This window comes from Pogona vitticeps, chromosome 13 (genome assembly GCF_051106095.1).
Source record: "Pogona vitticeps strain Pit_001003342236 chromosome 13, PviZW2.1, whole genome shotgun sequence".
Lineage (NCBI taxonomy): Eukaryota > Metazoa > Chordata > Lepidosauria > Squamata > Agamidae > Pogona > Pogona vitticeps.
This window is the reverse complement of record NC_135795.1, coordinates 15,915,213-15,931,402: the sequence shown is the minus strand read 5'-3', so window position 1 is coordinate 15,931,402 and position 16,190 is coordinate 15,915,213. Positions and strand designations below refer to the sequence as shown.

At 50.2% G+C, this 16,190-nt stretch overlaps 2 protein-coding genes and 1 long non-coding RNA gene across 5 annotated transcripts in view; 2 read left to right on the top strand and 1 right to left on the bottom strand.

Annotated features, from left to right (window-relative positions):
- MMD2 (monocyte to macrophage differentiation associated 2) overlaps window positions 1-1,737 on the bottom strand; it is a 30,406-nt gene extending 28,669 nt beyond the window's left edge. For both annotated transcript variants that reach the window (XM_020778687.3, XM_078381269.1), the window contains exon 1: window positions 1,496-1,737. In XM_020778687.3, coding sequence (XP_020634346.1) covers window positions 1,496-1,542 — 47 coding nt within the window. In that variant the 5' untranslated portion in view covers window positions 1,543-1,737. The remainder of the gene's footprint in view (window positions 1-1,495) is intronic.
- LOC140702500 (uncharacterized) lies at window positions 1,390-3,393 on the top strand. 2 transcript variants are annotated; one of them, XR_012081683.2, is made up of 2 exons: window positions 1,390-1,472; window positions 3,182-3,393. It is a non-coding gene; the product is annotated as an uncharacterized LOC140702500 (long non-coding RNA). The 2 variants fall into 2 exon arrangements; XR_012081684.2 differs by lacking the exon at window positions 1,390-1,472 and adding an exon at window positions 1,617-1,701.
- A 9,475-nt stretch (window positions 3,394-12,868) lies between these two features.
- LOC140702499 (uncharacterized) lies at window positions 12,869-15,877 on the top strand. The gene is made up of 3 exons (XM_078381267.1): window positions 12,869-13,493; window positions 14,097-14,142; window positions 14,809-15,877. Exons 1-3 carry the CDS (start codon window positions 13,079-13,081, stop codon window positions 15,038-15,040), a joined length of 693 nt encoding a protein of 230 aa, XP_078237393.1. The 5' UTR covers window positions 12,869-13,078; the 3' UTR covers window positions 15,041-15,877.
- Window positions 15,878-16,190: the final 313 nt, after the last annotated feature.

Sequence of the window (16,190 nt, the reverse complement as noted above, 5' to 3'; positions counted from 1 at the left end):
AAGAGCCAAATGTGGGAAATCGGAGGCAAGATCTGTGAAGGACCAAACCAAATTGTCTCCATAGGAACACAGGAAGCTTTATTTGACCAAGTCGATTATCTACAGCGGTGAATGCTAGAGTCTGTCCGTCCGTCTGTTTCTCTGCCCTTCTCCCTCCCTCTCTCTTTAGGAATCTTTTCCAATCTGCCCCAAAGAGAGAAAGAAGGGGGACTTGTAGCAAGCCCAAAAGGCTATGCTGTCTCAGCGATGCACTTTCCCGATCTCGTGTCTTTCATCGGCTATTTTAACCCACGTCAAAAGTTAACGTCAAGAAAACGCGGTGCCCCAGTTCAGCATGCTTTATATACGACCCCTTTTGACCAATGAAACCAACGGACGGGTAATTTTGAGGCTGCTGCCCTAACAGTTTCCTGTTTGGCTTTCGCAGGAGCAAGAAAAAGGGGAGACCTCCACAACTCTGAAAAGCACAAAGCCCCTGTTTCCGATCACACCTGTTTCCCCGGCACGATGGGATTCTCTTTCGGTTTGATCTTACGTGACAGGCACTCTTTCTCCTTCCCGAATAACACAGGCCTGTGACAGAGCGGACCAAAAAAGAAGGAGCAGAGGCATGATCTCTAGCCCACAAAACAGCACAGAGAACAGTTGAAGGGAAATTCCAGCTCTTGTGGTCACCTTCCTAAAGGGGACTCCCCAAAGCCACTTTCTCAGGTCATCTGCCATTTTCCTCCTCCTGGCATTCTCCATAGCCTTATAATAACCTTGCCAGCAGGAGAAGAGGAAGACCCAAGCCGACATGGATCGACTCCCTAAAGGAAGCCACAGGCTTGGGTTTGGAAAAGATGAGCAGGGCTCTTGAGGACTAGGACCTTGGGGAGACTGTGCAGCCACCGGGTTGCCTTAAGTTCAGGTTGCCTTGATGGCGCATGAGAGCCACCTTACAAGACTGTTGTGTGGAGGGCAGAGCAGCGAGATCGACCTCCCTCCACAGGGCTGTCAGGAAGAGGGCCAGGTAGGATGGCTTCGAAGCAAAGCAGGACGGGAACAGGAGAAATCAACAAGCTAACATGGAATCTCTGCATCCCGGAAAGCTGGGATCCCAAAAAAAACCCGCCCTGATCCGTCCATGCCACTGAACAGAGCCCGGATTACTCCCGCGTAAACATACTTGGGCTTTCCCGGCGACCCACCACTGTGAGACCCTGTAACCCGCCCTCCTCCTCCTCGACACGTCTACTCGGGAGTAAGTCCCACGCCGCTTTCACAAGAGACAGCGGCAGATTCCCAGCTCGTGTGTTTTTAAAAAAATAATGGCAAAGAAAGAACCCTCCCTCTGGGTCCATCCCTCGACCCGTCTCCCCGCGAGTAAGCCACCCCCCCACCCCCCACCCGACTTTCAAAGGAAGCAAAAGAAGAAGGGGGGGGCTGAGCTCCAGGACCGAGGAGAGCCGCCATCCATCCCAGCACCCCAGGTTCGAGTCTTCCCAAACTTTACCTGGCGTATCGGGTCTTCTGGAAGTCCAGGAAGCTGGACATGAACATCTTGGGAGGTCCATCAGAATCCAGGGTTGGTGCTGATGAAGGAGGGAGAGGGAGAGGGAGAGGGAGGAGGGGGAGGCGAGAGTAGCAAAGTGGCAGTCAAAGGATGGAGCTGAGCCCGAGGAGAGGGAGGAGGAGGAGGAGGAGGAGCGTCAGCATCAGGTCTCCAGAATCTTTCCAGGCATATAAAGTGGGGCCGGCGGGGGGGGGGGGGAGGGCGACCACCTCTCTCTCCCTCTCGGCACTTCTTGGGGGGGCCCAACTCATCCCGTCTCAAACCCCCCAGCCCTTCCTGGGCTCAACCCGTCCTGGGGAGTGGGGGGCTGGCTTGGGGGTGGGGGTTAGGGGGTGGTTGGGGGGAGAAACAGGGGGGGCAGGCGAGGAAGGAGCAAAGGTCCAGGGGGGGGTGTTTGGCTTTCTTGGCTTTTCGGGAGGCTTCTCCCAGAGAGAGGGGGGGCGAGGTGTCAAGCAAAGGAAAATCCCAATTATTGGGTGGCGGGAGGGGGGGAAGAAAGCGATTCGTTTTAAAAATAGAAGTGCGAAATAGACACGAAGCCTGCTTTGAGGGTCCCTTGGTTTCCAAACCGTTGCATAGCAGAGAGAGCGGGGGGGGGGGGAGAAAAAACAGAAGGAAAATGAAATAAGGAGAGAAAGGAACGCGTGTGTGAGTGTGTGCATGCGCGTGTGTGTGTGTGTGCGGTGACCGTGAAATAACAAGATGATTAAGGCTCCAGAGAGAGAGGGAGGGAGGGGGGGAGGAGAGAGGGATTTATCTCTTGCCCCCCCTCCAGCAGTTCCAAATGGCCAAAAGCAACCTGTTTCATCGCCTCTCGGATCGGGCAGTCCGGACGATCGCTATAAATATCCTTCCTGTGCCCATTTCTGGCTCACACAGTTCAAAGAGCGGCGGGTCTGAATGTGGCCACACGGGTCCTGGGGTCCGGGCGGGGGTGACGGGGGAGCAGCAGCACGGGGAAGGCAGGAGGGGTCTTCTGGCAAGATTTCCAGAGGAACTCCCCTCCACAGGAAAAGGGGATCCCGCCTCTCTCCACTCCCCCAGGTTTGAAATGTCGCGGGGGGGGCACCTGCAACCCCGCAGGTTAGGTCATCTGTGTTTACTCACAAGTAAGCCTCACTAGGTTTGATGGCGCTTAGCCCTGACTAAGAGTGCAAACAGGACCTAGGTGTAAGCTCCCTCCCCCTGGAGACACCACCAGCTTTCCCTCAGCTTAACTGCAACCATGAATTGCAGCTAGAATGGGTTTTCCCAGTCTCTCCCTGGGTTTCTGCAAAATACTCGGTCTTGAATAGGCAATTAAGAGCCATTAGGTCAACAAAAGACCTGCTCCTCCTTTGCTGATACATACCGGCCCACCAACCTGACTTTTCACCCTCCTCTTAGGAATGGGACCGCCTGCACAGACGGTTACAATGTGCACCTGCACGTCCAAATTTACCACTACATCACTGGGTGAATGACGTGTTCCATCATCTCCACCAGGCTTGGTTAGCTATTCAGATTGGGAATACTGGGATCCGTAATCCAGTATGTCTGGGAGAGAAGCCAGTTGGGAAAAACTGCTTCAACGCCCAATGTCGTAGGCATGCTTCTCATATTAGCTTTCTATCCTTCGTCCCATAGAAGTCAAGAGTGTGGCTTAGGATTTACCATTGGGCTGTAGCCAATTCTCTCCTTGCCGGCCCTGCCGAATCTCAGCGAAGAAGTTCCATCGTGCAGCTACTTCCCTTGGCTGAAATCAAGAGGACCCTCTCCTCCTGCAGGATGTGCTTAATAAGATCCTAACTCTGTACTCAAATCCAATGCTTTTTTAAAAAATCGGCTGCATGTCCCCATTATTGTATTTATTATTTCCTTGTCAAGTTACATTCGTATCCCAGCTTTTTTTTTTCTCCGCCAAATTCATGGCAACACACTGTAACTATCCTTTGACTCCCTAACGGGTTTCTAAAGTTATTTTCCCTTTTGGAGCGCACCTCCTCCAATCTCTGGGACCCTGTTAGCTGCAGGAATCTGGGAACCGTGCTCCGGAAATATGACTTCCCCAGTTTTGCTCCCCACTTGATCCTGGCAGCAGAGTTCTTTGGCTGCACCTCCCATTATCCCTTGTCTGGGGCTGATGGGAGCTGGAGTCCAGACGTGCTGCTGGAAGCCTGCACTTAGCCCACCTTGGCAAGAGAGGAATTTGAAACGGGAAGTGGTGATGTCCCCACCCACCTTGCTGCAAGATTTAATGTGCAGTCAGTGGCTTCCTCTCCTTCTCCCTCCTCATCCCTTTTTCCTTTCACATCGTGCCCCTTTTAGGTTGCGAGACTGCCACAAAATAAATCTGACACACCCTTTAGAGACTGCGTGGAAAGAAACTCTGCCGCCTTCTTGACAGGGACGGCCCTGCTGTCAGGGAGAGGAGAACCCAGTGCAGGCAGCTGGTCCTGAAAGCCTGCAGAGAATTCCTTCGGCACATAGCTACAAAGGGCAGGAAAAGGACTTGAAGGGTTCACAACCTCAAGCGCCAAAAGAACTTGGCCGGTATGATCCGAGTCCTCCTTGCAGCTCAAGTCAAGTGGCTCGGGCAGGTGCCAGCGGCAGCAAAATGTGTTGGGCAACTTGAAGAACGGGAAACAGTGATGGCATTTCCACCATGACTTACTCTCTTCTGATAAAACCCTGGAGCGACCCCTCGGGCTGCAAAATCATCGGAACAGCCTCAGAACGGCAGAGCTGGAAGGATCCCTGATAAGGAGGCCCCGTGGGGGAATTCGAACTCCCAACTCCCTGGATCGACAGCCGCATGCCTCAGCCACTGAGCGATCCCACAGTTTTCTGCCTTCAATAATGCCAGTGGGCATCTCACTCTTACATCAGCATGGATCAGAGCGAATCCCCTGGAGGTTTTGCATTTCTGGCGCTCTCTCTCTCTCTCTTTCCACTTCGCTGCCTTCGAAGGGGAGGACTGAGAAGGGAAACCGACACTGCCTGAATCTTAGAACACTTTCCGCCCGCCCTCCCCTCCCAGCACACATACACACACAAAGACGCATGCCTGTTTTGATGGATTCCCTCCCTCTCTCCTGGGAAATTGAGGGTGTCTCCCGACCCTTCTGCCCTCTTCTCTCATCCATCCAAGATGCTCAGAAGTGTTCCATTCCAGACTGGTGGGGGAGCACCAACTCAGCACAAAAACGGAAGGGCTGAGAAACATGGTCGTAAGAGGGAGGTGGAGAGAGTGCCTTCTTATTCATTCAGCAAAAAAACAGGCCAGCTCTCTCTTGGCACAATCCATGGCACAGATTTTTCCCAGGCAAAGAAAAGCAAGCCAGGGGTCAGTCTCCCACTGGGAAAAGTAACTGCAGATAAGATAAAATAAAATAAAACGTGTCTTGGTCTTTCTTTTGGCTTGAGTGCCCCCCTCTTCCAGGGATGATGTCTAAAATCCAGTCTGGTGTGCCGGTTCGGGTGCTGGACAAAGACTCCAGAGACCTGGGTTCAAATCCTCCCTTGCCTATGAAACTCAGGTGGTATCCTCCAACCAAATCTGCTGTCTTTGCCTCCTAGGGTTGCTCTGAGGATAAAGCATCAAGAATGAGAAGTGTGTATACTCTCCTTGAGGTGTGAATCTTACAGTTTTTGGACAACATGCCATGTCTCCTCTTTTGGAAGCTGCTGTCCCAAATCACAAAGATGAAGGCCAAATAGGCAATCATCATTAGTTAGGCATCCTTCAGTCTTGAGAGACGATGGTAACGTGCTCTGCATGGAGGTCTTGGAACAGCGTCTAGTGTGGCTGAGAAGGCCAATTTAAGAGTGACAATCTCTTCCACACTGAAGACAAAGACAATCTGTCCCGTCCAGCTCCCTGATTTGGTTGGTTTCGGGACTGCCTCTGCCTCGCCTGCTGGACAAGGGTCTCTTCAAAATGGGAGAGGCTGTGATGCACCGCCTGCCTCCAGGCTGAGCGGTCATATGTCAGTTTCCCATCTGTTGAGGTCCATTCTTAAAGCCTTCAGATCCCGCTTGCAGATGTCCTTGTATCGCAGCTGTGGTCTCCCTCTGGGGCGATTTCCCTGCACTCATCTATAAGGCCACCTAAATACCAGAGGGTAGGAAACGTTCCATGAAGGATGACTGAATGTTAAATGAATGCAAGTAACAGCAGGTCAAGAGGCAACACAATGGTTGGGAATGCAACTCCAATAAGTACTCCAGATGACTCTGCACACTCGTTTGGCACGCCATGATACTTGCCATGTTGTTATAGAACTATTATGCCATTTTCCTAACAATTAGGCTGAATACAAGATTTTTATGAAGTGTCACATCTTTCAATACCTGTAAGGCAAACTCGCCAGGTGATTCGTTTGTTGACAGTTACATACATTTTAATCAATGTCTCTTCTAGCTGGAACGACCGGTTGGATTCAGGCCATACAGTTGGAGGATATTCTCCAATCCAACCTCCTATTTGATACAGAAATTTAGAGCGTTCTCAACAAAATGGCAGTTGAGGCTCTGGCTTGAAGATGCTTTCTTCTACTAAGAAAATTGGTTTCTCCTTATAGTCAACCTAACAATCCCGCAAACCCCTAAGATCCATTTACGTATTAACTACAGATGGATTGTTTGTAAAGGTTTTATTTAATTTCAGATTGGGATCGGTCCAACACTTAGCTCAGCTGCCCATGTCCCTGCTGCTCAAAGGTCAACTGAGCCAGGTATCAGTTCATCATTTATGTCCTTGACGTTATTTCAACAGTATGTTTCCATTTCATTTTTATTTCTTTAAACTGTACTTCTCTAGTGTGGACTGAGCCTAAGGTTCCTCCCAAACAGTATCACCTGGAGGTGGAAAAGGAGCTGCCGGCGTTTGTCTGGATCCACGGAGAGGAGAACGTACTTCTCTTCATGGGTCCATGGAAAGCTGCCCAGTTCCTGCTCAGCTGCACCCCAGGGGGAGACAAAGCAAAGTTCTTGGTTCCCCCCCCCCCTGATGCCACCACGTGAAGAATAGAAAAGGCTTTGGTTCCTGGCAGTCTCTGTAAAGGTTTGGTAGGGCTGGACGGAGGAGCATCGAGGGGGTTTCGAGCCGCCGCCTGGACGGGCCTCAGTTGTAATTTGGGGGTTGGCTTTTGTGGGCCTCTTTCCAGGCGATAGTCCTGCAGGGCGCGGAAGAGCCTGAGCGACCTTATGACCACAAAAGGCATCCCACGCCGACCCTGGGCCTTTTTCTTTTTGACGTGACCTTCAAGGTGCCCTCTCGTCTCCTCGTACATGTTGTTCAGGGCGAAAGGGTCAAAGTCTTCTGGCGTGCAGGTGGAGCCCGCCAGCCTCTTCTGCTGAGGAGGTGTACAAAAGGAGGAACAGGAGGAAGAAGAGGTGCTCCTGATGAGGAGGTCGGCCCTCGAGGGAGATGTCGTCCCGTGATATTCTAGAGACAAACCCTCCTCTTGACTCCTGCTGCGCAGCATGGAGGCCTCCTTCTGGACAACTTCCCCTTTTGGGCTCACGGGGTTTCCAAGAAGCGGAGGTCGAGCCCACCAGCCTGTTCTGCTCAGGAGATGGGGCCTGTCTGGTTTTCGGAGAGGCCCTTGGCATGGCTTCCTCCGGGACGTTGCAAAGGGCCGATCCAGCGGGCCTCTGCTCCTCCACCTCCTGGTTAGGGAAGGTCCGTTTCGGACGGGAGGGCTTGGCCGCTGGTGCTGGTGGTGGCCCCATTTGGAATTGGCGCGATTTCGCCAACCGGACACTCCCATTTTCTCTCCCATATGCGGAATGCTCGCAGAAATTAAACTGCACAAAAGGGGGTAGAGCCTGATAGGCTGGCCCGTCATCTGCCTCTACATGCCTGTGGACAAAGCCAGGACACCCCACTCGAGAGGGCCTGCCCGACGAGATGCTGGAGGCCCTTTGAACCTGCCAGCCCTTCTGCTGCCTCTATATGCCTGTGGACAAAGCCAGGACGCCAGTTGAGAGGGCCTGCTGGAAGAGGCTCCTTGGGCTGGCTCTCCTCCAAGACCAGCCAAGCCACCGGGGGGTGGGGGGGGGTGGAGGGGGTCCCAGCTCCAAACTGCATGATCCTGACCTGGGGTGAAGGGCAAGCGGGAACCCCCGGATCTTCTGCTGATTCCCAAAAGGTCTCCAGAACTCTAATCAATAAATAAAATAAAAAATAGGCAGCTGTTGCCTCCCCTTAGGGTGGGTGGGTTGGGGGCCCCATCCTAGCCCTGATTATGACGCCACTGAAGCCTGGACAAATTTTTGAAGAAAAACCGGCTCCTCTCCTCCCTGCCTGGCACACTCAGGCCACTAACACTGCTGGATGCCCCTCTGCCCTGGCTCCCGTCCACGGCAGGAGAGGGCATCAGTTACTCCAGCGTGGCCTTGCTGCTCTACTCCCTCGTCGTGCAGAAGGAGATGGGGATGGGGCCGCCTGGCCCTACCAGGAGGGCAGCAAATAACTGCCCAGCGTTTGGTTCCTGCCCAGCTGCACCCCAGGGGGAGACAAAGCAAAGTTCTTGGTTCCCCCCCCTGATGCCACCACGTGAAGAATAGAAAAGGCTTTGGTTCCTGGCAGTCCCTGTAAAGGTTTGGCAGGGCTGGATGGAGGAGCATCGAGGGGGCTTCGAGCCGCCGCCCGGACGGGCCTCAGTTGTAATTTGGGGGTTGGCTTTTGTGGGCCTCTTTCCAGGTGATAGTCCTGCAGGGCGTGGAAGAGCCTGAGCGACCTGATTACGACAAAAGGCATCCCACGCCGACCCTGGACCATTTTCTTTTTTACGTGACGTAAGAGACTTAGGACACATGAGGTATCTTGCAGAAGAGCATGCCGGGCGACTGAAGATACTTAAAGAAGTTATTGAAACAGAAGAAAATGTTAGCCTGGAAAACATTTTAGTAAATATACTGTGGACTGAGCCTAAGGTTCCTCCCCAAAAGTATCACCTGGAGGTGGAAAAGGAGCTGCCGGCGTTGGTCCGGATCCACGGAGAGGAGAACGTACTTCTCTTCATGGGTCCATGGAAAGCTGCCCGGTTCCTGCCCAGCTGCACCCCAGGGGGAGACAAAGCAAAGTTCTTGGTTCCCCCCCCCCCCGATGCCACCACGTGAAGAATAGAAAAGGGACTATTGGAAGGCAAAAAATATAAACATCTTAAGAAGCCTTTGTCCAGGAATATTGCATGGGGGGAAAACAAACAAAAAGTCCAACTCCACAAAGATACCACAGTTCCAAACACAACAACGACTACCTACCTGGGTAGAGCTGAAAGATATCCCTTTAGCAGAGAGACACAAAGAAATCAAAACAACAAAGACTGGGCCCGTAAAGATTATCCTTTTCCCACACCAGTTGCTCCCCTCACCTACAGAGGATGTCAGTCATCAGATGTATCCCTGCCTGCTCTGGAGAAGCTAACGTTATACAAGGAAGGGAACCCCATTAAAATGCTCTCTGCCACAAGAGGGGAAATGACCCCAAAGGCAGAACAACTGAACATTCAGGAGCGAAATGAGGCACCAGACACTCAAGAATCACGGTGTGCTCCAGAAAGCAACCAAACATCTGCATCTAAAATTGAACTTTTATCATGGAATGTGGCAGGTTGGACCAGATGTATCTCCCAAACCCATGATACTCCTTTCTTTCGTAGCAAATATGACATCATTCTTTTGCAAGAAACTTGGTCTGACAAAGATATAATTCTAGATGGTTTCAACTCTTTCATGGTAAAGGCAATCCCAGGGCGCGGACCGGGGAGACTGAAGGGGGGACTGAGCATCCTGGTATCAACGGCTCTGAAAGTGAAATCTATGATGAAAACCCCCCTGAGACAGCTGGCCATGGCAGTAGTACTTACAGGAAGTATGAAAACCCTATTGATTATTAACATATACTTACCTCCCACATCCAGAAAAGCTGAAACAGAAGGAAACTGGACAGACCTTGAAAACTATGTAAGAGAGCTTATCATGGAACATCCGGATGCTCTGGTCCTGACTGGTGGGGATCTAAACGCCCGTATGGGACCAGATGATGACTATCTGGGAACCAAATTTAAGATGATAGCCAACATAAGAAATGATAATGTGGGGACCCTGAATCAGGAGAGGGCATCTAAGGACCAACATGCAAACTATGCCGGGGCCTGTCTGTACAAATTTGCCTACAGACTGGGCCTCTCAGTTTTAAATGGCACAATCACAGGTGATACTCCAGGAAAATATACATTTATGGCAGCAACTAAAGCTAGTACAATTGACTACATCCTGGTGTGCAGGGGGCTCCTTTCCATGGTCAAAACTCTCCAAGTACTTCCTTACATGGAGGGGGATCATTTCCCCCTACATCTAAGTTTCCACCTAAACGTCAGAAATTTAGACACAGAACCAAGATATTATACTGAAATTACAGCACTAGAAAGAGTGGGTTGCCGAGTAAGATGGTCACCTAAACTGGCACAAAATTTAAAACAACTTTTAACTTCGAAAAATCTGATTGATGCCCTTAATCCAGTAGAAAGCCAGACAGTCCACTGGAATCCCATAGATAAATATGAAATTCTCCTACAACAATTACAGCCACATCTCGTCCATTCATATAGCAGAAACCTTCAGAATTCATATAACCGATCCAAACCTTGGTTCAACCAAAGCTGTAAGGCAGCAAAACAATTAGTTAATCAGACATATCAGGAATACCTGAGAGCAGAAGACCATGTCAAAAAAGAGGCCCTCCTAAAACTACTGGTACATAAGAAAGAATACAAACAGCAGATACATCACAGTAAAAGAGAACACACGAGAGAACTATGGAGGAAGGTGATTGAAGCAGCAAAAGCCAAAAATCCATCCCTTTTCTGGAAACTAATTTCAGGCAGACTATCAGAGCCCAAACACCCATTATCCTCTTGTATTCCACCAGATAAATGGGTATCCCACTTTACAAGTATGTATGAGGATGTCATTGTACCCCCTTCTCCAGTAATGCTTGGAAGCACTCCCAAATGGCCCCCGGTGACCCCAGGTGAAATAATAGCTCATATAGATCAGTTAAAAAATGGAAAAGCCCCAGGCCTTGATGGCATCCCACCAGAACTCCTAAAAGAAAACAAGACATGGTGGGGCTCCTTTCTAGCACCTCTCTTCACCCATATTAATGACACAGGCCAAATCCCAATGTCATGGAAAACGGCCACAGTGGTCCCATTTTATAAGAAAGGGAAAAGGGAAGATCCAGCCAACTACAGGCCAATAAGTTTGCTGAATATTATAAGCAAACTATATGCAAGGCACCTCCTAGACAAACTCCTGGAGTGGCTTGAAGTAGAAAATATCATTGGGGCAGAACAAGCAGGCTTTCAGCCAGGGAGATCCACAATAGAACAATGCCTAATTATACAGCATCTTATAGAGAAATACTCAGCCAAAGGAGTAACATCACTCTATGCCGCCTTTGTGGACTTTAAATCAGCATTCGATTCTATATCGAGAACACACCTCTGGGACAATCTATCAAACTCATCTATAGACAAAAGACTTCTATATCTAATCAGGGCCCTACATGAAGAAACATACCTGAGAGTCAGGTGCAGCAGACAGGGACACCTCACGGAATCTGTGCAAACGCACAGAGGTGTTAGGCAAGGCTGCCTACTGGCACCAGCATTATTCATATTTTACATAAACGACTTATCAAGCTGGCTTAACACCGCCGATCTCCATTCACCCAAACTTACAGATAGAACAGTGCCAGCCTTACTCTATGCTGATGATACAGTAATTCTATCCAGAACCCCCATAGGGCTGAGGAGGGCACTTAAGAAGCTTGCCTCATACTGTGAATATAAATCATTAACGATTAACTATCAGAAGACCAAGATAGTCGCCTTTGGACAGAGACCCAAGAGTAGGTCATGGCAAATAAATGGACACAGTATCGAGCAGGTGAACAGCTTCAAATATTTGGGGGTAGTATTACAGGCCTCAGGATCTAGGCTTCAGCATAGTAAATTTGTGGCTGATCAGGGAGAAAGATCGGCAAATAGTATAGTAAAATTCCATCTCTCCCAAGGAGGGTCCTTCATACCGGCAGCCCTCAAATTGTATAGAGCAAAGGCATTAGCCCAGCTGCTGTACGGCTCATTCATGGGGCCACCCAGTTCTCACTTCGCACCACAAGAAATAGTCCAATCCAAATTCTTAAGAACTATACTCCAGGTCCCAAGATGCGTGTCAAATGCAAGGATAAGGCTAGAAACAGGATGCCTTAAAGTAGAAGCCTGGATTAGAATTCAATCTATATATATGTGGCTAAAGGGACAGTTAAATCCAGAAGGCCTATTTTCCTTATTATTTAAAGATAACTATCAATCTAAGTGGGTTAAATCGGTCCAGGGCTACTTGGGGAAAATTGGCCTCTCACCTCAGGCACTTATATCCTCTGGAATAGAGCAGGCAAAACAAATAGTTAAACAAAGAATAGAGGACAATGAATACCAAACAGACCTTTCTAGCATCCAAAATATGGCAGCACGGACTTACATCAAAAATTGTATGGTACCGGCCAAATACTTAACATCTTTGGAAATTAAAGGAATTAGAAGAGCCTTTACTCTGGCAAGGTGTTTGGCCCTTCCCTCTGCTGTACTAGAAGGGAAGTATAAAAATACCCCTTTTGCTGAAAGGTTATGCTCCTGCCACCTGAGGGAGATCGAGACCATACAGCACATGTTCTTCACCTGCCCATTGTATGAAGCAGTGCGAAAAGAGACTATAACCCCCTTAATAGATAGATTGCCAGGACGTTCGGAGGGAAATAGGCTAGAGTTCCTTCTCTCAGATGTTGATGTCCAGATCACCTGTCGGGTTGCGAGGTTCTGTGTAGCAATTCTTCGATTGCGGAAGTTAAATATCAATTAGATTGCCGTTCCCAGTTGTATGTATGCCAACATGTTCTAATGGAATATTGAAAGTTAGAAATTTTAAGGTTTTATAAGGTTTTATACTTATGTGACTGGTCTAAGGACTGTAAATAAACTATTGAATAGAAAAGGCTTTGGTTCCTGGCAGTCTCTGTAAAGGTTTGGCAGGGCTGGACGGAGGAGCATCGAGGGGGCTTTGAGCCGCCGCCCGGACGGGCCTCAGTTGTAATTTGGGGGTTGGCTTTTGTGGGCCTCTTTCCAGGTGATAGTCCTGCAGGGCGTGGAAGAGCCTGAGCGACCTTCTTACCAGATAAGGGATCCGACACAAACCCTGGGCCTTTTTCTTTTTAACATGATGTTCCAGGCGCTCTCTGGTCTCCTCGTCCATGTTCTGCAGGGCGAAAGCCTCCGGGTCGAAGTCTTCCGGGGTGCAGGTCGAGCCCACCACCCTGTTCTGCTGAGGAGGAGGTGGGGTCTGCCTGGTTCTAGGAGAGGCCCTTGGCGTGGCTTCCGCACCCTGGAGGCAATAGTACTCCAGGGAACGGAAGAGCCTGACTTATTTTTGGACCTTTCAAGGAGCAAAGTTTAAGAAGAAAGTTTGGTTATGGATGCCACAAGGTTAGCCTACCTAACTCTTATCCTAGGTTCTCTGTTTTTAAACAAAGACCCTGGCCAGGCACCAGAGCTCCAGAGCCGAGATCTGGGGGACCTCTTCGCCAGCCTGGAGGAGCAGCAGCCCTGGCGGGACTCTGACTGGGATGCGAACGCCGAGCCAGTCTTGGAAGCCAGCCCGCCGTGGAGGTTCGTGAACACCTTCCTCCCACCGGCATCCGGAGCTTCCTGCCTGTCCCGCCGTCTCCTGCTCGCTTGTTTCTCTGGACTGCTGAGAATTCTCTGGTCGAGGCTGGGAAACTGGAGAGCGACGGGTCGACGGCCTCGAGCTGAGGTGGAGTCGAACCCAGAGCAAGATTTGGTCCTCGCTCGTCGGTCGCCTGCCTGCTACGCTCTCCCTGTGCCAGGTACCAGATCCTTTCAAGGCCACGTTAAGTGGCTTTCCCGGTGCGTTGGTCTGGGGCTTATCTGCTGCTGCTGCTTGCGAGCTAGGAGTCAGTCGGTGCTGATCTCCACACCCTCCGGGGATGCTGCTCTAAATCGCCATTGCCCCTAGCAAGCAGGGACCATGGGAGATGTTGTCCATTCGTTCTGGAAGGAGCCAGGATGGATAGGGAACCGTGCTCTAGCCTCTGCCCTTTCGTAGAAATGGGGCTTTGGGCTTCCTCCCTTTTCCTGACGCTTCCTCGAAAGGTTCTGCTCTCCGTGGAGGCAGAGGGAACCGAAGGGTGGTGTTGCCTCCTTGTGACACCCCCCGTCTCACCCATGAGGCGTCTTCCCCCCCCCATTTCCACCCAGGCGTGGCTGCTGGGGAGCGTCCTGTGCCTCCCTGATCCGGCATCAGGCAAATGGAAGGTGGCCAGGGTGGCTCACGACAGCCCAAGGTTCCGATCTGCCCAGTGGAACATTCCGGCTGAGATCAAAGGCCCTGCGGTGCAACGAGAGATTGCACTCCCAGCCATCATGAGTAGCAGCATCATGACATTGTGTTCTTTCTCTCTGTTCTGCAGCATCCACCTCTACTTCTGGGGAGTGCCTGAGCTCCGGATTAGACAGGTAAGGGAAACCTTCCCACTCCTTCGGGGGGGGGAGGAAGTGTTCAAAGAGAAGAAGAGACAACCCCCCCTTGTTAGCCCACCTGAGCAAAAAAAATAATCAACACATCAGGGATGAATAAGGGTGTAGAAGCCCCAGGGCAGCAGAGTTAAGGTCCAAATCACTGACAATGCAATTCCAGGGGATGCCAGAGTTGAAAATAAAGAACTGGAAAAACTAACAATACAGAACACACTTCCGTGGTCCCTGTCGTCATTCAGGCTTTGGGAACAATATAAGAAAGTTCACAAAGTATTTATTAATAAGCAGTTGCATATCTCAGCAATACCACCATCAGAACAGCAGGAACAAAAAAATAGGGTACATACTGCACTGATATTTAACGGATACTTCAGTTTAAAAGTGTGTCTGTTTTGTAATACCAGTCAATGCTTTTATGGTTTTGATGGACTGAAACAGTCAAAACGATAAAAGTCAACGCTTTTATAGTTTTGATTGACCGAGCCTGCTGTTTTTTAATCATCACCATCATCTTAGAACTGCGTTGCTGGGAGGGACCCTGGAAGGGAATCCAACCCCTGTGAAGGAGGGACACATTTTGGAAATGCTTCTTGCTTCTTTGCCCCCGCAACATATCAAGTGCTTCTTTCTTTCTGTCGTTTGCAGCTATGAGCTCCCTTGGGAGAGGCCGTGGCACACTTCCTTCGACTCCTCATCCTCTCCTTCTTCCGACGGTCATAAACTGAAAGGCTGTGGTTGGACTCCGGATCCCAGGACAGGCGCTGCCCCTGCATACTGCTACACGCAGAGAAGAGGGGACTGGATCCGGACATGCCAGACGCTCTCCTGTGGCCCCCCGCTGGGGCGGTCCAGCCCATCTCCCTGCGCCTGCACCTGAGAGGCGCAGGGAATACAGACTTCTAGACTGTTATTGTTATTGTTGTTGTTATTGTTATTATTGTTGTAGTAGTAGTTATTATTGTTGTTGTTTTATTATTGTTATTGTTATTATAATATAAATGTAATCTCATGTTAACCAGTTATGTATTTCAATAAAAACCTTTTTTTCATATATGTTTATGAAGATCTGTGTGGCAAATCTGTGTGACTTGGGGGGGGTCTCGTGTAGGAGCGTGTAAAGCGTGCAAACCACAGAGTCCATTGGAGTCCAGAGGTTCAAAACCTGCAGGTCTTGAGTCAAGGCTCCTTGGCTGTTGCCATCCTGCAACGCTCGTGTTTTCCACGCAGGTGGATCAGGCTGAAGAAGTCCCTTGTCTTGCTCGGCCTCTTCAGACCCACCCCAGGGGGCGGATTAATTGGTTTTCAGTGCATTCCTATTGGAAATGGTGCTTTGACTTACGAATGATTTGACTTACGTCCACTGTTCCAAAATGGACTGAATTCATAAGTCAAGGCACCACTGTACTTCAGTTTTACTTTCTACTTAATCTTTTGTTTCATATTGTCAATGAGTTGAGAAGAAAGTACTGTATCTTGTATCAAACAAGCCATAGTGAAGGGTAACTACAGCTTAAGATCCAGTTATAAAGTTAAATGATGTTTAAGCTTCTGATCTCTCTGGGCTGAAGTTCAGTTGAACAATTTTGCTCCCAAGGACCCCCAAAAGTTGTAATTCATCATTATAATTCCAGATTAATGCTGTTTGTGACCAACAGTGGCAGCGGACGGAACTGGGGTGGCGTCCTGCGTGGCGAGGGCAAGCTCCGCACCAGCATCAAAGAAGGGCTCGGAGCCTCTTCGTCTGGCAGTCTTCCCCGTGCGGCCCCGCAGGAGTTGAACCCGGAGCTTCTGGAAACAGAGCAAGATGTGGGACTGCTCGAGGCTCGCAAACTGGGGGGGGGGGGGGACAAAACAGTGGCTGAGATTGGGGGGGAGACCACAGCAGCAGAGAATCACCCCCCGCCCTGCGCCGTCCCCTTTCCGCAGCACTGCGTGTTGGGGTTGGCCGCTGCCGTCAGAGGGAATGCCTGCCTCCCCATCCCCGCCATCTCTAATTAACGGAGTACGCGAACAGGAGCCGAGGGACA